The following is a 23,662-nucleotide window of genomic DNA, read 5'->3' on the forward strand; positions in this document are numbered from 1 at the left end:
GACAAAAGGCTCAGCTTACACTCTCAAATCAACACCATGGCCAGAAGTGTACTCTAATAATACTTCTTCTCTGGGGGATCCACTGTTATATCCCAAAGGAATATCTGAAATCTCTAACTCATACAATGGTGCTCCCAAGAATTGACTACTGTAACTCTCTCTTGACTGTTCTCCACAAAACCCATCTCAACCCCAAAATATACAACACTCTGCAGTACGCTTTGTCTAAGGGGAAAAATGGAATGACCACAACACACCTCTGCTGGTCACTCTCTGCGGACTGCCAATCAAAGCCAGCGCTACACACGAGATCGCTTGCATCCTCCATAAGGCTCTACACACATGCACTCCCCGTTATCTGGCTGACAAAGTCAAGCTATGAGGCGGCTCTAGACAATTGTGAAACGCAGAAGCAATGATGCTAGAACCCCCGTCATGTAAAAATTAATCAGTTCTCAAACGATTCCTCTCAGTTAGTTCAACCTGAATTTGGAACTGATTACCTCCAAAGCCAAGTACAACCAATTTACTGGTGACATTCAAAATGGGTCTTAAAGCACTCGGCCTTCAACAATGTGTTCGCTAAGACTTTGCAGCCAATGCCCTCCTGTGAGAACATGTTTAATCATCTCTTGGCACAGAACTACCCTAGCTACATTTCATCGGGCTCTTACAACCTTTACGATTCTAGATGTACTTCTTGCACAATCTGTCCTTCTGTAATGACTTTCGATTCTGTAATTCCGACCTTATATCACTATATTTGGTAATATTAGTTAATGTTGAACCCTCTGCAACTATCCATGTAGCCACATATGTCTAGCGTAAAGCCCTCTGCCACCTGTGGGTAGTGTTCCCCTATATAAAGATGCATGAATAAAGACAGTGTCACAATCCCCTGTTTTGGGGGGTCCTAAATAGATAGATAAGGCAGTGGCACTATCCCCAGCTGAGAGGGGGGTGATAGATAAATAGACAGATAGGTAGACAGATAAGACAGTAGCACTATCCCAGGCTGAAAGGAGGGTCATATATAAATAGATGTCACAATCCCCAGCTGAGAGGGGGTCCTTGATAGATGGATAAATGTCACAATCCTGAGCTATGAGGGGGTTCTAGATAGATGGATAAATGTCACAATCCCCAGCTATGAGAGGGTCCTAGATAGATAGATAGATAGAGTCACAATCCTCAACTGAGAGGGGGGTCCAAAACTGATAGACAGGACAGTGGCACAAGCCTCAATTGAGAGGGGGTCAAGAGGTGGGGTGAAGAGTCATTAAAGGGAGCTGCACCCCCAGCCTGCAGACACATGGGGGGGCTGCAGGGGGAGGGGTGATGGGTCATTAAGGGGACCTGCACTCCCAGCCTGCAGACACACGGGAAGGGGTCTAGGGGTGGGTGAAGGGTCATTAAGGGGAGCTGCACCCCATGCCTGAAGACACAGAGGGAGAGGGGTCCAGGAGAGTGTGAAGAGAGTCATTAAAAGGACCTTCACCCCTCAAACTGCAGACACACAGGGAGTGGGGTCGAGGGGTGGGTGAAGAGTCATTAAGGGGAGCTGCACCCCCAGCCTGCAGACACACAGGGAAATGGGGTCCAGGGGTGGGTGAAGGGTCATTGAGGGGTACTGCACCCCTTAAACTGCAGACTCACAAGGAGGGGGGTCCAGGGGTGGGTGAACAAGTATGAAGGAGAGCTGCACCCCTCAGGCTGCAGACACACAGGGATGGGGGTCCAGGGGTGTGTGAAGAATCAGTAAAGGGAGCTGCACCCCCAGCCTGCAGGCGCACAGGGAGGGGGGTCCAGGGGTGGGTGAAGGGTCATTAAGGGAGCTGCACCCCCAGCCTGCAGACACACAGGGAGGGGGGTCCAGGGGTGTGTGAAGAGTCAGTAAAGGGAGCTGCACCCCCAGCCTGCAGACACACAGGGAGGGGGGTCCAGGGGTGTGTGAAGAGTCAGTAAAGGGAGCTGCACCCCCAGCCTGCAGGCGCACAGGGAGGGGGGTCCAGGGGTGGGTGAAGGGTCATTAAGGGAGCTGCACCCCCAGCCTGCAGACACACAGGGAGGGGGGTCCAGGGGTGTGTGAAGAGTCAGTAAAGGGAGCTGCACCCCCAGCCTGCAGGCGCACAGGGAGGGGGGTCCAGGGGTGGGTGAAGAGTCAGTAAAGGGAGCTGCACCCCCAGCCTGCAGACACACAGGGAGGGGGGTCCAGGGGTGTGTGAAGAGTCAGTAAAGGGAGCTGCACCCCCAGCCTGCAGGCGCACAGGGAGGGGGGTCCAGGGGTGGGTGAAGAGTCAGTAAAGGGAGCTGCACCCCCAGCCTGCAGGCGCACAGGGAGGGGGGTCCAGGGCTGGGTGAAGGGTCATTAAGGGAGCTGCACCCCCAGCCTGCAGGCGCACAGGGAGGGGGGTCCAGGGGTGTGTGAAGAGTCAGTAAAGGGAGCTGCACCCCCAGCCTGCAGGCGCACAGGGAGGGGGGTCCAGGGGTGGGTGAAGGGTCATTAAGGGAGCTGCACCCCTCAGGCTGCAGACACACAGGGATGGGGGTCTAGGGGTGGGTGAAGAGTCAGTAAAGGGAGCTGCACCCCCAGCCTGCAGGCACACAGGGAGGGGGGTCCAGGGGTGTGTGAAGAGTCAGTAAAGGGAGCTGCACCCCCAGCCTGCAGACACACAGGGAGGGGGGTCCAGGGGTGGGTGAAGGGTCATTAAGGGAGCTGCACCCCCAGCCTGCAGGCGCACAGGGAGGGGGGTCCAGGGGTGTGTGAAGAGTCAGTAAAGGGAGCTGCACCCCCAGCCTGCAGGCGCACAGGGAGGGGGGTCCAGGGGTGGGTGAAGGGTCATTAAGGGAGCTGCACCCCTCAGGCTGCAGACACACAGGGATGGGGGTCCAGGGGTGTGTGAAGAGTCAGTAAAGGGAGCTGCACCCCCAGCCTGCAGGCGCACAGGGAGGGGGGTCCAGGGGTGGGTGAAGGGTCATTAAGGGAGCTGCACCCCTCAGGCTGCAGACACACAGGGAGGGGGGTCCAGGGGTGTGTGAAGAGTCAGTAAAGGGAGCTGCACCCCCAGCCTGCAGGCGCACAGGGATGGGGGTCCAGGGGTGGGTGAAGAGTCAGTAAAGGGAGCTGCACCCCCAGCCTGCAGGCACACAGGGAGGGGGGTCCAGGGGTGTGTGAAGAGTCAGTAAAGGGAGCTGCACCCCCAGCCTGCAGGCGCACAGGGAGGGGGGTCCAGGGGTGTGTGAAGAGTCAGTAAAGGGAGCTGCACCCCCAGCCTGCAGGCGCACAGGGAGGGGGGTCCAGGGGTGGGTGAAGGGTCATTAAGGGAGCTGCACCCCCAGCCTGCAGACACACAGGGAGGGGGGTCCAGGGGTGTGTGAAGAGTCAGTAAAGGGAGCTGCACCCCTCAGGCTGCAGACACACAGGGATGGGGGTCCAGGGGTGGGTGAAGGGTCATTAAGGGAGCTGCACCCCCAGCCTGCAGGCGCACAGGGAGGGGGGTCCAGGGGTGGGTGAAGAGTCAGTAAAGGGAGCTGCACCCCCAGCCTGCAGGCGCACAGGGAGGGGGGTCCAGGGGTGTGTGAAGAGTCAGTAAAGGGAGCTGCACCCCCAGCCTGCAGGCGCACAGGGATGGGGGTCCAGGGGTGGGTGAAGGGTCATTAAGGGAGCTGCACCCCCAGCCTGCAGGCGCACAGGGAGGGGGGTCCAGGGGTGGGTGAAGAGTCAGTAAAGGGAGCTGCACCCCCAGCCTGCAGGCACACAGGGAGGGGGGTCCAGGGGTGTGTGAAGAGTCAGTAAAGGGAGCTGCACCCCCAGCCTGCAGGCGCACAGGGAGGGGGGTCCAGGGGTGGGTGAAGAGTCAGTAAAGGGAGCTGCACCCCCAGCCTGCAGGCGCACAGGGAGGGGGGTCCAGGGGTGTGTGAAGAGTCAGTAAAGGGAGCTGCACCCCTCAGCCTGCAGACACACAGGGAGGGGGGTCCAGGGGTGGGTGAAGGGTCATTAAGGGAGCTGCACCCCTCAGCCTGCAGACACACAGGGAGGGGGGTCCAGGGGTGGGTGAAGGGTCAGTAAAGGGAGCTGCACCCCCAGCCTGCAGGCGCACAGGGAGGGGGGTCCAGGGGTGTGTGAAGAGTCAGTAAAGGGAGCTGCACCCCCAGCCTGCAGGCGCACAGGGAGGGGGGTCCAGGGGTGGGTCAAGAGTCATTAAGGGGAGCTGCACCCCAACCCCAGGCTCACGGGAGGGGGGTCCAGGGGTGTGTGAAGAGTCAGTAAAGGGAGCTGCACCCCCAGCCTGCAGGCGCACAGGGAGGGGGGTCCAGGGCTGGGTGAAGGGTCATTAAGGGAGCTGCACCCCCAGCCTGCAGACACACAGGGAGGGGGGTCCAGGGGTGGGTGAAGAGTCATTAAGGGGAGCTGCACCCCCAGCCTGCAGGCGCACAGGGAGGGGGGTCCAGGGGTGGGTGAAGAGTCAGTAAAGGGAGCTGCACCCCTCAGGCTGCAGACACACAGGGAGGGGGGTCCAGGGGTGGGGTGAAGAGTCAGTAAAGGGAGCTGCACCCCCAGCCTGCAGGCGCACAGGGAGGGGGGTCCAGGGGTGGGTGAAGGGTCATTAAGGGGGCTGCACCCCCAGCCTGCAGGCGCACAGGGAGGGGGGTCCAGGGGTGTGTGAAGGGTCATTAAGGGGAGCTGCACCCCCAGCCTGCAGGCGCACAGGGAGGGGGGTCCAGGGCTGGGTGAAGGGTCATTAAGGGAGCTGCACCCCCAGCCTGCAGACACACAGGGAGGGGGGTCCAGGGGTGTGTGAAGAGTCAGTAAAGGGAGCTGCACCCCCAGCCTGCAGGCGCACAGGGAGGGGGGTCCAGGGGTGGGTGAAGGGTCAGTAAAGGGAGCTGCACCCCCAGCCTGCAGACGCACAGGGAGGGGGGTCCAGGGGTGGGTGAAGGGTCATTAAGGGAGCTGCACCCCCAGCCTGCAGGCGCACAGGGAGGGGGGTCCAGGGGTGTGTGAAAAGTCAGTAAAGGGAGCTGCACCCCTCAGGCTGCAGACACACAGGGAGGGGGGTCCAGGGGTGGGTGAAGGGTCATTAAGGGAGCTGCACCCCTCAGCCTGCAGACACACAGGGAGGGGGGTCCAGGGGTGGGTGAAGAGTCAGTAAAGGGAGCTGCACCCCCAGCCTGCAGACACACAGGGAGGGGGGTCCAGGGGTGTGTGAAGAGTCAGTAAAGGGAGCTGCACCCCCAGCCTGCAGGCGCACAGGGAGGGGGGTCCAGGGGTGGGTGAAGGGTCATTAAGGGAGCTGCACCCCTCAGGCTGCAGACACACAGGGATGGGGGTCTAGGGGTGGGTGAAGAGTCAGTAAAGGGAGCTGCACCCCCAGCCTGCAGGCACACAGGGAGGGGGGTCCAGGGGTGTGTGAAGAGTCAGTAAAGGGAGCTGCACCCCCAGCCTGCAGACACACAGGGAGGGGGGTCCAGGGGTGGGTGAAGGGTCATTAAGGGAGCTGCACCCCCAGCCTGCAGGCGCACAGGGAGGGGGGTCCAGGGGTGTGTGAAGAGTCAGTAAAGGGAGCTGCACCCCCAGCCTGCAGGCGCACAGGGAGGGGGGTCCAGGGGTGGGTGAAGGGTCATTAAGGGAGCTGCACCCCTCAGGCTGCAGACACACAGGGATGGGGGTCCAGGGGTGTGTGAAGAGTCAGTAAAGGGAGCTGCACCCCCAGCCTGCAGGCGCACAGGGAGGGGGGTCCAGGGGTGGGTGAAGGGTCATTAAGGGAGCTGCACCCCTCAGGCTGCAGACACACAGGGAGGGGGGTCCAGGGGTGTGTGAAGAGTCAGTAAAGGGAGCTGCACCCCCAGCCTGCAGGCGCACAGGGATGGGGGTCCAGGGGTGGGTGAAGAGTCAGTAAAGGGAGCTGCACCCCCAGCCTGCAGGCACACAGGGAGGGGGGTCCAGGGGTGTGTGAAGAGTCAGTAAAGGGAGCTGCACCCCCAGCCTGCAGGCGCACAGGGAGGGGGGTCCAGGGGTGTGTGAAGAGTCAGTAAAGGGAGCTGCACCCCCAGCCTGCAGGCGCACAGGGAGGGGGGTCCAGGGGTGGGTGAAGGGTCATTAAGGGAGCTGCACCCCCAGCCTGCAGACACACAGGGAGGGGGGTCCAGGGGTGTGTGAAGAGTCAGTAAAGGGAGCTGCACCCCTCAGGCTGCAGACACACAGGGATGGGGGTCCAGGGGTGGGTGAAGGGTCATTAAGGGAGCTGCACCCCCAGCCTGCAGGCGCACAGGGAGGGGGGTCCAGGGGTGGGTGAAGAGTCAGTAAAGGGAGCTGCACCCCCAGCCTGCAGGCGCACAGGGAGGGGGGTCCAGGGGTGTGTGAAGAGTCAGTAAAGGGAGCTGCACCCCCAGCCTGCAGGCGCACAGGGATGGGGGTCCAGGGGTGGGTGAAGGGTCATTAAGGGAGCTGCACCCCCAGCCTGCAGGCGCACAGGGAGGGGGGTCCAGGGGTGGGTGAAGAGTCAGTAAAGGGAGCTGCACCCCCAGCCTGCAGGCACACAGGGAGGGGGGTCCAGGGGTGTGTGAAGAGTCAGTAAAGGGAGCTGCACCCCCAGCCTGCAGGCGCACAGGGAGGGGGGTCCAGGGGTGGGTGAAGAGTCAGTAAAGGGAGCTGCACCCCCAGCCTGCAGGCGCACAGGGAGGGGGGTCCAGGGGTGTGTGAAGAGTCAGTAAAGGGAGCTGCACCCCTCAGCCTGCAGACACACAGGGAGGGGGGTCCAGGGGTGGGTGAAGGGTCATTAAGGGAGCTGCACCCCTCAGCCTGCAGACACACAGGGAGGGGGGTCCAGGGGTGGGTGAAGGGTCAGTAAAGGGAGCTGCACCCCCAGCCTGCAGGCGCACAGGGAGGGGGGTCCAGGGGTGTGTGAAGAGTCAGTAAAGGGAGCTGCACCCCCAGCCTGCAGGCGCACAGGGAGGGGGGTCCAGGGGTGGGTCAAGAGTCATTAAGGGGAGCTGCACCCCAACCCCAGGCTCACGGGAGGGGGGTCCAGGGGTGTGTGAAGAGTCAGTAAAGGGAGCTGCACCCCCAGCCTGCAGGCGCACAGGGAGGGGGGTCCAGGGCTGGGTGAAGGGTCATTAAGGGAGCTGCACCCCCAGCCTGCAGACACACAGGGAGGGGGGTCCAGGGGTGGGTGAAGAGTCATTAAGGGGAGCTGCACCCCCAGCCTGCAGGCGCACAGGGAGGGGGGTCCAGGGGTGGGTGAAGAGTCAGTAAAGGGAGCTGCACCCCTCAGGCTGCAGACACACAGGGAGGGGGGTCCAGGGGTGGGGTGAAGAGTCAGTAAAGGGAGCTGCACCCCCAGCCTGCAGGCGCACAGGGAGGGGGGTCCAGGGGTGGGTGAAGGGTCATTAAGGGGGCTGCACCCCCAGCCTGCAGGCGCACAGGGAGGGGGGTCCAGGGGTGTGTGAAGGGTCATTAAGGGGAGCTGCACCCCCAGCCTGCAGGCGCACAGGGAGGGGGGTCCAGGGCTGGGTGAAGGGTCATTAAGGGAGCTGCACCCCCAGCCTGCAGACACACAGGGAGGGGGGTCCAGGGGTGTGTGAAGAGTCAGTAAAGGGAGCTGCACCCCCAGCCTGCAGGCGCACAGGGAGGGGGGTCCAGGGGTGGGTGAAGGGTCAGTAAAGGGAGCTGCACCCCCAGCCTGCAGACGCACAGGGAGGGGGGTCCAGGGGTGGGTGAAGGGTCATTAAGGGAGCTGCACCCCCAGCCTGCAGGCGCACAGGGAGGGGGGTCCAGGGGTGTGTGAAAAGTCAGTAAAGGGAGCTGCACCCCTCAGGCTGCAGACACACAGGGAGGGGGGTCCAGGGGTGGGTGAAGGGTCATTAAGGGAGCTGCACCCCTCAGCCTGCAGACACACAGGGAGGGGGGTCCAGGGGTGGGTGAAGAGTCAGTAAAGGGAGCTGCACCCCTCAGGCTGCAGGCGCACAGGGAGGGGGGTCCAGGGGTGGGTGAAGGGTCAGTAAAGGGAGCTGCACCCCCAGCCTGCAGGCGCACAGGGAGGGGGGTCCAGGGGTGTGTGAAGAGTCAGTAAAGGGAGCTGCACCCCCAGCCTGCAGGCGCACAGGGAGGGGGGTCCAGGGGTGTGTGAAGAGTCAGTAAAGGGAGCTGCACCCCCAGCCTGCAGGCGCACAGGGAGGGGGGTCCAGGGGTGTGTGAAGAGTCAGTAAAGGGAGCTGCACCCCCAGCCTGCAGGCGCACAGGGAGGGGGGTCCAGGGGTGTGTGAAGAGTCAGTAAAGGGAGCTGCACCCCCAGCCTGCAGACACACAGGGAGGGGGGTCCAGGGGTGGGTGAAGGGTCATTAAGGGAGCTGCACCCCTCAGGCTGCAGACACACAGGGAGGGGGGTCCAGGGGTGTGTGAAGGGTCATTAAAGGGAGCTGCACCCCAACCCCAGGCTCACGGGAGGGGGGTCCAGGGGTAGGTGAAGGGTCATTAAGGGAGCTGCACCCCCAGCCTGCAGGCGCACAGGGAGGGGGGTCCAGGGGTGTGTGAAGGGTCATTAAGGGGAGCTGCACCCCCAGCCTGCAGGCGCACAGGGAGGGGGGTCCAGGGGTGTGTGAAGAGTCAGTAAAGGGAGCTGCACCCCCAGCCTGCAGGCGCACAGGGAGGGGGGTCCAGGGGTGTGTGAAGGGTCATTAAGGGGAGCTGCACCCCAACCCCAGGCTCACGGGAGGGGGGTCCAGGGGTGGGTGAAGGGTCATTAAGGGAGCTGCACCCCTCAGGCTGCAGGCGCACAGGGAGGGGGGTCCAGGGGTGTGTGAAGGGTCATTAAGGGGAGCTGCACCCCCAGCCTGCAGGCGCACAGGGAGGGGGGTCCAGGGGTGTGTGAAGAGTCAGTAAAGGGAGCTGCACCCCTCAGCCTGCAGACACACAGGGAGGGGGGTCCAGGGGTGGGTGAAGGGTCATTAAGGGAGCTGCACCCCCAGCCTGCAGGCGCACAGGGAGGGGGGTCCAGGGGTGTGTGAAGAGTCAGTAAAGGGAGCTGCACCCCCAGCCTGCAGGCGCACAGGGAGGGGGGTCCAGGGGTGTGTGAAGAGTCAGTAAAGGGAGCTGCACCCCCAGCCTGCAGGCGCACAGGGAGGGGGGTCCAGGGGTGGGTGAAGGGTCATTAAGGGAGCTGCACCCCTCAGGCTGCAGACACACAGGGAGGGGGGTCTAGGGGTGTGTGAAGGGTCATTAAGGGGAGCTGCACCCCAACCCCAGGCTCACGGGAGGGGGGTCCAGGGGTGGGTGAAGGGTCATTAAGGGAGCTGCACCCCCAGCCTGCAGGCGCACAGGGAGGGGGGTCCAGGGGTGTGTGAAGGGTCATTAAGGGGAGCTGCACCCCAACCCCAGGCTCACGGGAGGGGGGTCCAGGGGTGGGTGAAGGGTCATTAAGGGAGCTGCACCCCCAGCCTGCAGGCGCACAGGGAGGGGGGTCCAGGGGTGTGTGAAGAGTCAGTAAAGGGAGCTGCACCCCTCAGGCTGCAGACACACAGGGAGGGGGGTCCAGGGGTGGGTGAAGGGTCATTAAGGGAGCTGCACCCCTCAGCCTGCAGACACACAGGGAGGGGGGTCCAGGGGTGGGTGAAGAGTCAGTAAAGGGAGCTGCACCCCTCAGGCTGCAGGCGCACAGGGAGGGGGGTCCAGGGGTGGGTGAAGGGTCAGTAAAGGGAGCTGCACCCCCAGCCTGCAGGCGCACAGGGAGGGGGGTCCAGGGGTGTGTGAAGAGTCAGTAAAGGGAGCTGCACCCCCAGCCTGCAGGCGCACAGGGAGGGGGGTCCAGGGGTGTGTGAAGAGTCAGTAAAGGGAGCTGCACCCCCAGCCTGCAGGCGCACAGGGAGGGGGGTCCAGGGGTGTGTGAAGAGTCAGTAAAGGGAGCTGCACCCCCAGCCTGCAGACACACAGGGAGGGGGGTCCAGGGGTGGGTGAAGGGTCATTAAGGGAGCTGCACCCCCAGCCTGCAGGCGCACAGGGATGGGGGTCCAGGGGTGGGTGAAGGGTCATTAAGGGAGCTGCACCCCTCAGGCTGCAGACACACAGGGAGGGGGGTCCAGGGGTGGGTGAAGGGTCATTAAGGGGAGCTGCACCCCCAGCCTGCAGGCGCACAGGGAGGGGGGTCCAGGGGTGGGTGAAGAGTCAGTAAAGGGAGCTGCACCCCTCAGGCTGCAGGCGCACAGGGAGGGGGGTCCAGGGGTGTGTGAAGGGTCATTAAGGGGAGCTGCACCCCTCAGCCTGCAGGCGCACAGGGAGGGGGGTCCAGGGGTGTGTGAAGAGTCAGTAAAGGGAGCTGCACCCCCAGCCTGCAGGCGCACAGGGAGGGGGGTCCAGGGGTGTGTGAAGAGTCAGTAAAGGGAGCTGCACCCCCAGCCTGCAGGCGCACAGGGAGGGGGGTCCAGGGGTGGGTGAAGAGTCAGTAAAGGGAGCTGCACCCCCAGCCTGCAGGCGCACAGGGAGGGGGGTCCAGGGGTGTGTGAAGAGTCAGTAAAGGGAGCTGCACCCCCAGCCTGCAGGCGCACAGGGAGGGGGGTCCAGGGGTGTGTGAAGGGTCATTAAGGGGAGCTGCACCCCTCAGCCTGCAGACACACAGGGAGGGGGGTCCAGGGGTGGGTGAAGAGTCAGTAAAGGGAGCTGCACCCCTCAGCCTGCAGACACACAGGGAGGGGGGTCCAGGGGTGTGTGAAGAGTCAGTAAAGGGAGCTGCACCCCCAGCCTGCAGGCGCACAGGGAGGGGGGTCCAGGGGTGTGTGAAGGGTCATTAAGGGGAGCTGCACCCCTCAGCCTGCAGACACACAGGGAGGGGGGTCCAGGGGTGGGTGAAGAGTCAGTAAAGGGAGCTGCACCCCTCAGCCTGCAGACACACAGGGAGGGGGGTCCAGGGGTGGGTGAAGAGTCAGTAAAGGGAGCTGCACCCCTCAGCCTGCAGACACACAGGGAGGGGGGTCCAGGGGTGGGTGAAGGGTCATTAAGGGGAGCTGCACCCCCAGCCTGCAGGCGCACAGGGAGGGGGGTCCAGGGGTGGGTGAAGGGTCATTAAGGGGAGCTGCACCCCCAGCCTGCAGGCGCACAGGGAGGGGGGTCCAGGGGTGTGTGAAGAGTCAGTAAAGGGAGCTGCACCCCCAGCCTGCAGGCGCACAGGGAGGGGGGTCCAGGGGTGTGTGAAGAGTCAGCAAAGGGAGCTGCACCCCTCAGCCTGCAGACACACAGGGAGGGGGGTCCAGGGGTGTGTGAAGAGTCAGTAAAGGGAGCTGCACCCCCAGCCTGCAGACACACAGGGAGGGGGGTCCAGGGGTGGGTGAAGGGTCATTAAGGGAGCTGCACCCCCAGCCTGCAGGCGCACAGGGATGGGGGTCCAGGGGTGGGTGAAGGGTCATTAAGGGAGCTGCACCCCTCAGGCTGCAGACACACAGGGAGGGGGGTCCAGGGGTGGGTGAAGGGTCATTAAGGGGAGCTGCACCCCCAGCCTGCAGGCGCACAGGGAGGGGGGTCCAGGGGTGGGTGAAGAGTCAGTAAAGGGAGCTGCACCCCTCAGGCTGCAGGCGCACAGGGAGGGGGGTCCAGGGGTGTGTGAAGGGTCATTAAGGGGAGCTGCACCCCTCAGCCTGCAGGCGCACAGGGAGGGGGGTCCAGGGGTGTGTGAAGAGTCAGTAAAGGGAGCTGCACCCCCAGCCTGCAGGCGCACAGGGAGGGGGGTCCAGGGGTGTGTGAAGAGTCAGTAAAGGGAGCTGCACCCCCAGCCTGCAGGCGCACAGGGAGGGGGGTCCAGGGGTGGGTGAAGAGTCAGTAAAGGGAGCTGCACCCCCAGCCTGCAGGCGCACAGGGAGGGGGGTCCAGGGGTGTGTGAAGAGTCAGTAAAGGGAGCTGCACCCCCAGCCTGCAGGCGCACAGGGAGGGGGGTCCAGGGGTGTGTGAAGGGTCATTAAGGGGAGCTGCACCCCTCAGCCTGCAGACACACAGGGAGGGGGGTCCAGGGGTGGGTGAAGAGTCAGTAAAGGGAGCTGCACCCCTCAGCCTGCAGACACACAGGGAGGGGGGTCCAGGGGTGTGTGAAGAGTCAGTAAAGGGAGCTGCACCCCCAGCCTGCAGGCGCACAGGGAGGGGGGTCCAGGGGTGTGTGAAGGGTCATTAAGGGGAGCTGCACCCCTCAGCCTGCAGACACACAGGGAGGGGGGTCCAGGGGTGGGTGAAGAGTCAGTAAAGGGAGCTGCACCCCTCAGCCTGCAGACACACAGGGAGGGGGGTCCAGGGGTGGGTGAAGGGTCATTAAGGGAGCTGCACCCCTCAGGCTGCAGGCGCACAGGGATGGGGGTCCAGGGGTGGGTGAAGGGTCATTAAGGGAGCTGCACCCCTCAGGCTGCAGACACACAGGGAGGGGGGTCCAGGGGTGGGTGAAGGGTCATTAAGGGGAGCTGCACCCCCAGCCTGCAGGCGCACAGGGAGGGGGGTCCAGGGGTGGGTGAAGAGTCAGTAAAGGGAGCTGCACCCCCAGCCTGCAGGCACACAGGGAGGGGGGTCCAGGGGTGGGTGAAGGGTCATTAAGGGAGCTGCACCCCTCAGGCTGCAGACACACAGGGAGGGGGGTCCAGGGGTGGGTGAAGGGTCATTAAGGGGAGCTGCACCCCCAGCCTGCAGGCGCACAGGGAGGGGGGTCCAGGGGTGGGTGAAGAGTCAGTAAAGGGAGCTGCACCCCTCAGGCTGCAGGCGCACAGGGAGGGGGGTCCAGGGGTGTGTGAAGGGTCATTAAGGGAGCTGCACCCCCAGCCTGCAGGCGCACAGGGAGGGGGGTCCAGGGGTGTGTGAAGAGTCAGTAAAGGGAGCTGCACCCCCAGCCTGCAGGCGCACAGGGATGGGGGTCCAGGGGTGGGTGAAGGGTCAGTAAAGGGAGCTGCACCCCCAGCCTGCAGACGCACAGGGAGGGCGGTCCAGGGGTGGGTGAAGGGTCATTAAGGGAGCTGCACCCCCAGCCTGCAGGCACACAGGGAGGGGGGTCCAGGGGTGTGTGAAGAGTCAGTAAAGGGAGCTGCACCCCCAGCCTGCAGGCGCACAGGGAGGGGGGTCCAGGGGTGGGTGAAGGGTCAGTAAAGGGAGCTGCACCCCCAGCCTGCAGACACACAGGGATGGGGGTCCAGGGGTGGGTGAAGGGTCAGTAAAGGGAGCTGCACCCCCAGCCTGCAGGCGCACAGGGAGGGGGGTCCAGGGGTGGGTGAAGAGTCAGTAAAGGGAGCTGCACCCCCAGCCTGCAGGCGCACAGGGAGGGGGGTCCAGGGCTGGGTGAAGGGTCATTAAGGGAGCTGCACCCCCAGCCTGCAGGCGCACAGGGAGGGGGGTCCAGGGGTGTGTGAAGAGTCAGTAAAGGGAGCTGCACCCCCAGCCTGCAGACACACAGGGAGGGGGGTCCAGGGGTGGGTGAAGGGTCATTAAGGGGAGCTGCACCCCTCAGCCTGCAGACACACAGGGAGGGGGGTCCAGGGGTGGGTGAAGGGTCATTAAGGGGAGCTGCACCCCCAGCCTGCAGGCGCACAGGGAGGGGGGTCCAGGGGTGGGTGAAGGGTCATTAAGGGAGCTGCACCCCCAGCCTGCAGGCGCACAGGGAGGGGGGTCCAGGGGTGGGTGAAGGGTCAGTAAAGGGAGCTGCACCCCCAGCCTGCAGACACACAGGGATGGGGGTCCAGGGGTGGGTGAAGGGTCAGTAAAGGGAGCTGCACCCCCAGCCTGCAGACACACAGGGATGGGGGTCCAGGGGTGGGTGAAGGGTCAGTAAAGGGAGCTGCACCCCCAGCCTGCAGGCGCACAGGGAGGGGGGTCCAGGGGTGGGTGAAGGGTCAGTAAAGGGAGCTGCACCCCTCAGGCTGCAGACACACAGGGAGGGGGGTCCAGGGGTGGGTGAAGGGTCAGTAAAGGGAGCTGCACCCCCAGCCTGCAGGCGCACAGGGAGGGGGGTCCAGGGGTGGGTGAAGGGTCATTAAGGGAGCTGCACCCCCAGCCTGCAGACACACAGGGAGGGGGGTCCAGGGGTGTGTGAAGGGTCATTAAGGGAGCTGCACCCCCAGCCTGCAGGCGCACAGGGAGGGGGGTCCAGGGCTGGGTGAAGGGTCATTAAGGGAGCTGCACCCCCAGCCTGCAGACACACAGGGAGGGGGGTCCAGGGGTGGGTGAAGGGTCAGTAAAGGGAGCTGCACCCCCAGCCTGCAGACACACAGGGATGGGGGTCCAGGGGTGGGTGAAGGGTCAGTAAAGGGAGCTGCACCCCCAGCCTGCAGGCGCACAGGGAGGGGGGTCCAGGGGTGGGTGAAGGGTCAGTAAAGGGAGCTGCACCCCCAGCCTGCAGACACACAGGGAGGGGGGTCCAGGGGTGGGTGAAGGGTCATTAAGGGAGCTGCACCCCCAGCCTGCAGGCGCACAGGGAGGGGGGTCCAGGGGTGGGTGAAGGGTCATTAAGGGAGCTGCACCCCCAGCCTGCAGGCGCACAGGGAGGGGGGTCCAGGGGTGGGTGAAGAGTCAGTAAAGGGAGCTGCACCCCCAGCCTGCAGACACACAGGGAGGGGGGTCCAGGGGTGGGTGAAGGGTCAGTAAAGGGAGCTGCACCCCCAGCCTGCAGACACACAGGGATGGGGGTCCAGGGGTGGGTGAAGGGTCAGTAAAGGGAGCTGCACCCCTCAAGCTGCAGACACACAGGGAGGGGGGTCCAGGGGTGTGTGAAGAGTCAGTAAAGGGAGCTGCACCCCCAGCCTGCAGACACACAGGGATGGGGGTCCAGGGGTGGGTGAAGGGTCAGTAAAGGGAGCTGCACCCCTCAGGCTGCAGACGCACAGGGAGGGGGGTCCAGGGGTGGGTGAAGAGTCAGTAAAGGGAGCTGCACCCCCAGCCTGCAGACACACAGGGAGGGGGGTCCAGGGGTGGGTGAAGGGTCATTAAGGGAGCTGCACCCCCAGCCTGCAGGCGCACAGGGAGGGGGGTCCAGGGGTGGGTGAAGGGTCATTAAGGGAGCTGCACCCCCAGCCTGCAGGCGCACAGGGAGGGGGGTCCAGGGGTGTGTGAAGAGTCAGTAAAGGGAGCTGCACCCCCAGCCTGCAGACACACAGGGAGGGGGGTCCAGGGGTGGGTGAAGAGTCAGTAAAGGGAGCTGCACCCCCAGCCTGCAGGCGCACAGGGAGGGGGGTCCAGGGGTGGGTGAAGAGTCAGTAAAGGGAGCTGCACCCCCAGCCTGCAGACGCACAGGGAGGGGGGTCCAGGGGTGGGTGAAGGGTCATTAAGGGAGCTGCACCCCCAGCCTGCAGGCGCACAGGGAGGGGGGTCCAGGGGTGGGTGAAGAGTCAGTAAAGGGAGCTGCACCCCCAGCCTGCAGGCACACAGGGAGGGGGGTCCAGGGGTGTGTGAAGAGTCAGTAAAGGGAGCTGCACCCCCAGCCTGCAGGCGCACAGGGAGGGGGGTCCAGGGGTGGGTGAAGAGTCAGTAAAGGGAGCTGCACCCCCAGCCTGCAGACGCACAGGGAGGGGGGTCCAGGGGTGGGTGAAGGGTCAGTAAAGGGAGCTGCACCCCCAGCCTGCAGGCGCACAGGGAGGGGGGTCCAGGGGTGGGTGAAGAGTCAGTAAAGGGAGCTGCACCCCCAGCCTGCAGGCGCACAGGGAGGGGGGTCCAGGGGTGTGTGAAGAGTCAGTAAAGGGAGCTGCACCCCCAGCCTGCAGGCGCACAGGGAGGGGGGTCCAGGGGTGTGTGAAGAGTCAGTAAAGGGAGCTGCACCCCCAGCCTGCAGACTCACAGGGATGGGGGTCCAGGGGTGTGTGAAGAGTCAGTAAAGGGAGCTGCACCCCCAGCCTGCAGGCGCACAGGGAGGGGGGTCCAGGTGTGGGTGAAGGGTCATTAAGGGGAGCTGCACCCCTCAGCCTGCAGACACACAGGGAGGGGGGTCCAGGGGTGGGTGAAGAGTCAGTAAAGGGAGCTGCACCCCTCAGCCTGCAGACACACAGGGAGGGGGGTCCAGGGGTGGGTGAAGAGTCAGTAAAGGGAGCTGCACCCCCAGCCTGCAGACGCACAGGGAGGGGGGTCCAGGGGTGGGTGAAGGGTCATTAAGGGAGCTGCACCCCCAGCCTGCAGGCGCACAGGGAGGGGGGTCCAGGGGTGTGTGAAGAGTCAGTAAAGGGAGCTGCACCCCCAGCCTGCAGGCGCACAGGGAGGGGGGTCCAGGGGTGGGTGAAGGGTCATTAAGGGGAGCTGCACCCCTCAGCCTGCAGACACACAGGGAGGGGGGTCCAGGGGTGGGTGAAGGGTCATTAAGGGAGCTGCACCCCCAGCCTGCAGGCGCACAGGGAGGGGGGTCCAGGGGTGTGTGAAGAGTCAGTAAAGGGAGCTGCACCCCCAGCCTGCAGACACACAGGGAGGGGGGTCCAGGGGTGGGTGAAGAGTCAGTAAAGGGAGCTGCACCCCCAGCCTGCAGGCGCACAGGGAGGGGGGTCCAGGGGTGGGTGAAGAGTCAGTAAAGGGAGCTGCACCCCCAGCCTGCAGACGCACAGGGAGGGGGGTCCAGGGGTGGATGAAGGGTCATTAAGGGAGCTGCACCCCCAGCCTGCAGGCGCACAGGGAGGGGGGTCCAGGGGTGGGTGAAGAGTCAGTAAAGGAAGCTGCACCCCCAGCCTGCAGGCACACAGGGAGGGGGGTCCAGGGGTGTGTGAAGAGTCAGTAAAGGGAGCTGCACCCCCAGCCTGCAGGCGCACAGGGAGGGGGGTCCAGGGGTGGGTGAAGGGTCAGTAAAGGGAGCTGCACCCCCAGCCTGCAGACACACAGGGATGGGGGTCCAGGGGTGGGTGAAGGGTCAGTAAAGGGAGCTGCACCCCCAGCCTGCAGGCGCACAGGGAGGGGGGTCCAGGGGTGTGTGAAGAGTCAGTAAAGGGAGCTGCACCCCCAGCCTGCAGACACACAGGGAGGGGGGTCCAGGGGTGGGTGAAGGGTCATTAAGGGAGCTGCACCCCCAGCCTGCAGGCGCACAGGGATGGGGGTCCAGGGGTGTGTGAAGAGTCAGTAAAGGGAGCTGCACCCCCAGCCTGCAGGCGCACAGGGAGGGGGGTCCAGGGGTGGGTGAATGGTCATTAAGGGGGCTGCACCCCCAGCCTGCAGGCGCACAGGGAGGGGGGTCCAGGGGTGTGTGAAGGGTCATTAAGGGGAGCTGCACCCCCAGCCTGCAGGCGCACAGGGAGGGGGGTCCAGGGCTGGGTGAAGGGTCATTAAGGGAGCTGCACCCCCAGCCTGCAGGCACACAGGGAGGGGGGTCCAGGGGTGTGTGAAGAGTCAGTAAAGGGAGCTGCACCCCCAGCCTGCAGGCGCACAGGGAGGGGGGTCCAGGGGTGGGTGAAGGGTCAGTAAAGGGAGCTGCACCCCCAGCCTGCAGACACACAGGGATGGGGGTCCAGGGGTGGGTGAAGGGTCAGTAAAGGGAGCTGCACCCCCAGCCTGCAGGCGCACAGGGAGGGGGGTCCAGGGGTGTGTGAAGAGTCAGTAAAGGGAGCTGCACCCCCAGCCTGCAGACACACAGGGAGGGGGGTCCAGGGGTGGGTGAAGGGTCATTAAGGGAGCTGCACCCCCAGCCTGCAGGCGCACAGGGAGGGGGGTCCAGGGGTGGGTGAAGGGTCATTAAGGGAGCTGCACCCCCAGCCTGCAGGCGCACAGGGAGGGGGGTCCAGGGGTGGGTGAAGAGTCAGTAAAGGGAGCTGCACCCCCAGCCTGCAGACACACAGGGAGGGGGGTCCAGGGGTGTGTGAAGAGTCAGTAAAGGGAGCTGCACCCCCAGCCTGCAGACACACAGGGATGGGGGTCCAGGGGTGGGTGAAGGGTCAGTAAAGGGAGCTGCACCCCTCAGGCTGCAGACACACAGGGAGGGGGGTCCAGGGGTGTGTGAAGAGTCAGTAAAGGGAGCTGCACCCCCAGCCTGCAGGCGCACAGGGAGGGGGGTCCAGGGGTGTGTGAAGGGTCATTAAGGGGAGCTGCACCCCTCAGCCTGCAGACACACAGGGAGGGGGGTCCAGGGGTGGGTGAAGAGTCAGTAAAGGGAGCTGCACCCCCAGCCTGCAGGCGCACAGGGAGGGGGGTCCAGGGGTGTGTGAAGAGTCAGTAAAGGGAGCTGCACCCCCAGCCTGCAGACACACAGGGAGGGGGGTCCAGGGGTGGGTGAAGGGTCATTAAGGGAGCTGCACCCCCAGCCTGCAGGCGCACAGGGAGGGGGGTCCAGGGGTGGGTGAAGGGTCATTAAGGGAGCTGCACCCCCAGCCTGCAGACACACAGGGAGGGGGGTCCAGGGGTGGGTGAAGGGTCATTAAGGGAGCTGCACCCCCAGCCTGCAGACACACAGGGAGGGGGGTCCAGGGGTGGGTGAAGAGTCAGTAAAGGGAGCTGCACCCCCAGCCTGCAGGCGCACAGGGAGGGGGGTCCAGGGGTGGGTGAAGAGTCAGTAAAGGGAGCTGCACCCCCAGCCTGCAGACGCACAGGGAGGGGGGTCCAGGGGTGGGTGAAGGGTCATTAAGGGGAGCTGCACCCCTCAGCCTGCAGGCGCACAGGGAGGGGGGTCCAGGGGTGGGTGAAGGGTCATTAAGGGGAGCTGCACCCCCAGCCTGCAGACACACAGGGAGGGGGGTCCAGGGGTGGGTGAAGGGTCATTAAGGGGAGCTGCACCCCTCAGGCTGCAGACGCACAGGGAGGGGGGTCCAGGGGTGGGTGAAGAGTCAGTAAAGGGAGCTGCACCCCCAGCCTGCAGACACACAGGGAGGGGGGTCCAGGGGTGTGTGAAGAGTCAGTAAAGGGAGCTGCACCCCCAGCCTGCAGGCGCACAGGGAGGGGGGTCCAGGGCTGGGTGAAGGGTCATTAAGGGGGCTGCACCCCCAGCCTGCAGGCGCACAGGGAGGGGGGTCCAGGGGTGGGTGAAGGGTCATTAAGGGGGCTGCACCCCCAGCCTGCAGGCGCACAGGGAGGGGGGTCCAGGGGTGTGTGAAGGGTCATTAAGGGAGCTGCACCCCCAGCCTGCAGGCGCACAGGGAGGGGGGTCCAGGGGAGTGTGAAGAGTCAGTAAAGGGAGCTGCACCCCTCAGCCTGCAGGCGCACAGGGAGGGGGGTCCAGGGGAGTGTGAAGAGTCAGTAAAGGGAGCTGCACCCCCAGCCTGCAGGCGCACAGGGAGGGGGGTCCAGGGGTGTGTGAAGAGTCAGTAAAGGGAGCTGCACCCCCAGCCTGCAGACACACAGGGAGGGGGGTCCAGGGGTGGGTGAAGGGTCATTAAGGGAGCTGCACCCCCAGCCTGCAGGCGCACAGGGAGGGGGGTCCAGGGGTGGGTGAAGGGTCATTAAGGGGAGCTGCACCCCTCAGGCTGCAGGCGCACAGGGAGGGGGGTCCAGGGGTGGGTGAAGGGTCATTAAGGGGAGCTGCACCCCCAGCCTGCAGGCGCACAGGGAGGGGGGTCCAGGGGTGGGTGAAGGGTCATTAAGGGGAGCTGCACCCCCAGCCTGCAGGCGCACAGGGAGGGGGGTCCAGGGGTGGGTGAAGGGTCATTAAGGGAGCTGCACCCCCAGCCTGCAGGCGCACAGGGAGGGGGGTCCAGGGGTGTGTGAAGAGTCAGTAAAGGGAGCTGCACCCCCAGCCTGCAGACACACAGGGAGGGGGGTCCAGGGGTGGGTGAAGGGTCATTAAGGGAGCTGCACCCCCAGCCTGCAGGCGCACAGGGAGGGGGGTCCAGGGGTGGGTGAAGAGTCAGTAAAGGGAGCTGCACCCCCAGCCTGCAGACTCACAGGGATGGGGGTCCAGGGGTGTGTGAAGAGTCAATAAAGGGAGCTGCACCCCCAGCCTGCAGGCGCACAGGGAGGGGGGTCCAGGGGTGGGTGAAGGGTCATTAAGGGGAGCTGCACCCCTCAGCCTGCAGACACACAGGGAGGGGGGTCCAGGGGTGGGTGAAGGGTCATTAAGGGGAGCTGCACCCCTCAGCCTGCAGACACACAGGGAGGGGGGTCCAGGGGTGGGTGAAGGGTCATTAAGGGGGCTGCACCCCAACCCCAGGCTCACGGGAGGGGGGGACACCCACCTCCTCTAGATCCCGCCGAGACATCACCACTGACCCCCGTCTTCTCACTAGTGTCCGGCAGTGACCAGCGAGCCTGGGAGGGGAGGGAGGAGGCGGTGTCTGCGGAGCCCAAGCAGAGCCCCTTCTCTCAACATGGAGACGCGAGGAGCTTTGCGCATGCGCACAACACCACCCTGGCAGAGATCACCTCACTGCGCATGCTCGGAACACCAGCATGCGGTGTCAGCACACTGCGCATGTACAAAAAATAGTAGTGTCGTGTTGACACACTCAGTATGCTCGGAACAGCAATACAGTGTCGTAATACGCATGCTCCGAATACTAGAATAATGGTGTCAGCATAATGCGCATGCTCGGAATACCAGTATACCTGTGTCAGCACTATACGCATGCTCGGAATACCAGGGTTCCGGAGTCAGCTCAATGCGCATGCTCGGAATACCAGTATTACAGTGTCAGCACTATACGCATGCTCGGAATACCAGGGTTCCGGAGTCAGCTCAATGCGCATGCTCGGAATACCAGTATTACAGTGTCAGCACAATACGCATGCTCGGAACACCAGGTTTGTGTGGATTTGTACTGCCAATGCCACAACGCCAAGAAAACTTAAAACCTCTCAATTCACATGCTCACAATGTAGGGTAAAGCTCACCATGACAGGAGTAGAAAAAGCAACACCATTGCAACACGGAGTGTTAGCCTTGGCAGTGAGCAGACTCACAACACGGGATGAAAGGTGCACGTGGCGTAACAGCCTAAGCGTTCACCATGGGCAGTACTGCGCATGCTCCGAGTGCAGTGCCTTGCCCAGTACTGCGCATGCCCAGTACTGCGCATGCTCCGAGTGCAGTGCGCATGCCCAGTACTGCGCATGCTCCGAGTGCAGTGCGCATGCCCAGGAGTGAGTGTCTCCGCCATGCACATGCGCAGAGTGCAATAGACGCAGCGACGGTGTGTGATTCTGTACCAGCAGAGTCGGGGTGTGAAGGAGAAAAGAAAGGAAAACTCGGGGAAACAGCGGAATACTGCGTTTCTTAATTTGTTTATTTTTTTAAAGACAGAACAGAGCATTTAGGGCTAGATGTATGTAGCTTTACGTTTGCGATTTCCTAATATCGCGTTTTGGCGCGTCGCTGTTAGGAAATCGCAAACGGCTATGTACAACATCGCGCGAGACACTGTTAGCGATTCTCAAACGGGTAACAAGAGACCTGCCTCATCGGTACTCATGAGGCCCGTCGCAATATGCGAACCAACTGGGCTGTCGCAGGGACGGCGGCCTGCAGGGCTCAGGCGACCAGCAGTCTTCATAGCTTTTTAAATAAAGCTTTTTTTTTAATGCAGCCTGTTTTTCATTTCCTTTTTTAAGAGTAGGCAGTGGTCCTTGGCTCATAAAAAATGTTAGTACCCCTATTCGCTCGGGGAAAGAGGTCCCTTCCCGTATGGAAATGGCTTACCACCAACCTGATCACATTCCCGGTTGCAAAACATTCCTGCATACCAGTGTGACTCGCTATGAGGAAGGGACGCACTTGGCACGCCCATTCCTAATACAGAGTCGCAAACCCTATTTTGTGAGCTGGTAATAGGTTACTGACTTGCAAAATAGGGTTGGTACATGCCACAAAGCATTTTATCAGTCGCAAACGGGCCAGTGGGCCATTGGCGATCGGTAAAAAGATTCATTCATCTGGCCCTTAATCTGGATGGACAAGTGTGATTCCATTGTTAATCATACCATATAGTACAGTATAATTAAAGCGAACAAAGACAGAAAGGCCATATTCAAAATGAATACAGATGATTTTATATAAAGTGTTCCTTAAGATTGATGCCTGAACCTTTGCAGACTCATAAAACATGAATAGATGGCTTGTATTTTCCTCTGGGAGAGGTGGCAACCCTAAGGAACATACAGTATGTAAAATCGTTGTAGGCCACATTTTATCACATGCTTCCAGAAGAACATTCTCAAGTTAATCCCAGGAGGCCGTGTTCTAATGTCCAATTTTAAGCAGTCACCTTTGTTAACCAGTCAAATGACAAATAAACATGGCTTGTCTTCAGATGTCTGTTTTTCACAAATATGATAAATAAACCATTTGGTATGCAATGACTTATTTGATGATAACAGGTTGAATCTTTCATTTAAGCATGAAGTCTTTTTTTTAAATCACTTACTGGATAATGTCAATGAAAATAAGATTTCCACACTGGGTCTTCAATTTCCATTTTCTGTGTGGTCTGTTCCTCTCAGTTTTATTTTATATTGGTTGGTCAGTCTCTTAAGTTGCTGTTTTTAAAGCTTTCAGTGTGCTTTCTTTGATGATAAACAAGATGACTTTTTTGTATGAAGCTTTTTTCACATTCAGTACATTTATATGGTCTCTCCCCTGTGTGAATTCTTATGTGTTCATTCAAATAATCTTTCCGATTAAATCTTTTGTAACAGAAGGTGCACATGTATGGCTTTTCACCTGAGTGTATTCGACAGTGTACGATAAGATGTGTTTTCTGAAAAAATCTTTTCTTACATTCAGTACACGCGTAAGGCCTCTCTCTTGAATGTGTTCTTAAATGTCTTGTAAATTCCTCCTTTGCACAGAGACTTTTATCAGTAGAACATGTGTAGGTTTTCTGACCTTGCTCAGTGTTTTGTAGCTCTTTACATAAAAGTGAGTTCCGCAGACTGCTGTTGCTTTTAATGTATTGCTCTGATCTACCTATTCCTTGGTGTGATCCACCTGTTCCTTGATGTGACTTATTATGCCCTGGATTGCTGAGACTACTTTCACACTGAGAAGTTTTCTCCTCTATACTTTCTGGATGGGTTTCTCCCCATTTCAGATTTCTAGGGTGTGCTTCCTTATCACAACTCGGAAGAACCATCATACTGATTCTCCCTGAAATCGCTTTTGGTGGCGGTCTTTTTGCAGGATATTTTAAACCGTCTTCAACTTTCTTTTTTCTGGTCATCCTTTCATCACCTGTTTGATTGAAATGAGTTGGTCATTAGAATTGAACTCACGAAAACACTGCAGCGCACATTATCAAAAAATGCAGTGTAAAAATAACACTGCAGTGACTATAATAATCTTACTAGACAGTGGAAAAATTAGAATGTTGCAGCACCAACAGATCTACAGAAAAACAATATAAAGGAGTTTAATACAAAAAACACTGCAGGTATCTTTAAAAACAGAAAAGGGTCAGACAAAATATACAACCAGGCCAAGATAATGTTGTACAGGTGTGGCAGGGCACAGGTCTCACAAAACGAATTAATAAATCTTGAAAAAAAACAGTAGTCTTGGTTCATTCACTGAATCAGTGGTACTCAAATTACACAGAACATATCCAATTAGATACTTAAGGCTGCTAATGTACATTTTCACATGGGCCAAAGTTTAAACAGCCAGGGGATATCAGCAGAGAGCAGACCGTGGCAGTTCAGGAATTCCTGAAGACTAGAAACCACCAAAGAGCAAGAAAAGGCAAGACCCTGCTTCTTATGAGACTTTGAAAAATGCAGAATTTTGTGGGATTTAGTCAGTCATCTTGGAAGCAGCTAGTTTTAAGACAAATG

General features: G+C 61.4%; 2 protein-coding genes across 4 annotated transcripts in view; both read right to left on the reverse strand.

Annotated features, from left to right (window-relative positions):
• LOC138258807 (zinc finger protein 567-like) overlaps positions 1 to 20,223 on the reverse strand; it is a 106,667-nt gene extending 86,444 nt beyond the window's left edge. The window contains exon 1 of the mRNA XM_069206044.1: positions 20,074 to 20,223. Coding sequence (XP_069062145.1) covers positions 20,074 to 20,097 — 24 coding nt within the window. The 5' untranslated portion in view covers positions 20,098 to 20,223. The remainder of the gene's footprint in view (positions 1 to 20,073) is intronic.
• Positions 20,224 to 21,129: 906 nt separating this feature from the next.
• LOC138258811 (zinc finger protein 436-like) overlaps positions 21,130 to 23,662 on the reverse strand; it is a 205,872-nt gene continuing 203,339 nt past the window's right edge. For 2 of the 3 annotated variants that reach the window (XM_069206056.1, XM_069206055.1), the window contains one exon: positions 21,130 to 23,063. In XM_069206056.1, coding sequence (XP_069062157.1) covers positions 22,354 to 23,063 — 710 coding nt within the window. In that variant the 3' untranslated portion in view covers positions 21,130 to 22,353. The remainder of the gene's footprint in view (positions 23,064 to 23,662) is intronic. The other variant, XM_069206057.1, reaches the window with a different exon arrangement.

The sequence above is a fragment of the Pleurodeles waltl genome, chromosome 9, assembly GCF_031143425.1.
Source record: "Pleurodeles waltl isolate 20211129_DDA chromosome 9, aPleWal1.hap1.20221129, whole genome shotgun sequence".
Classification (NCBI taxonomy): Eukaryota; Metazoa; Chordata; class Amphibia; order Caudata; family Salamandridae; genus Pleurodeles; species Pleurodeles waltl.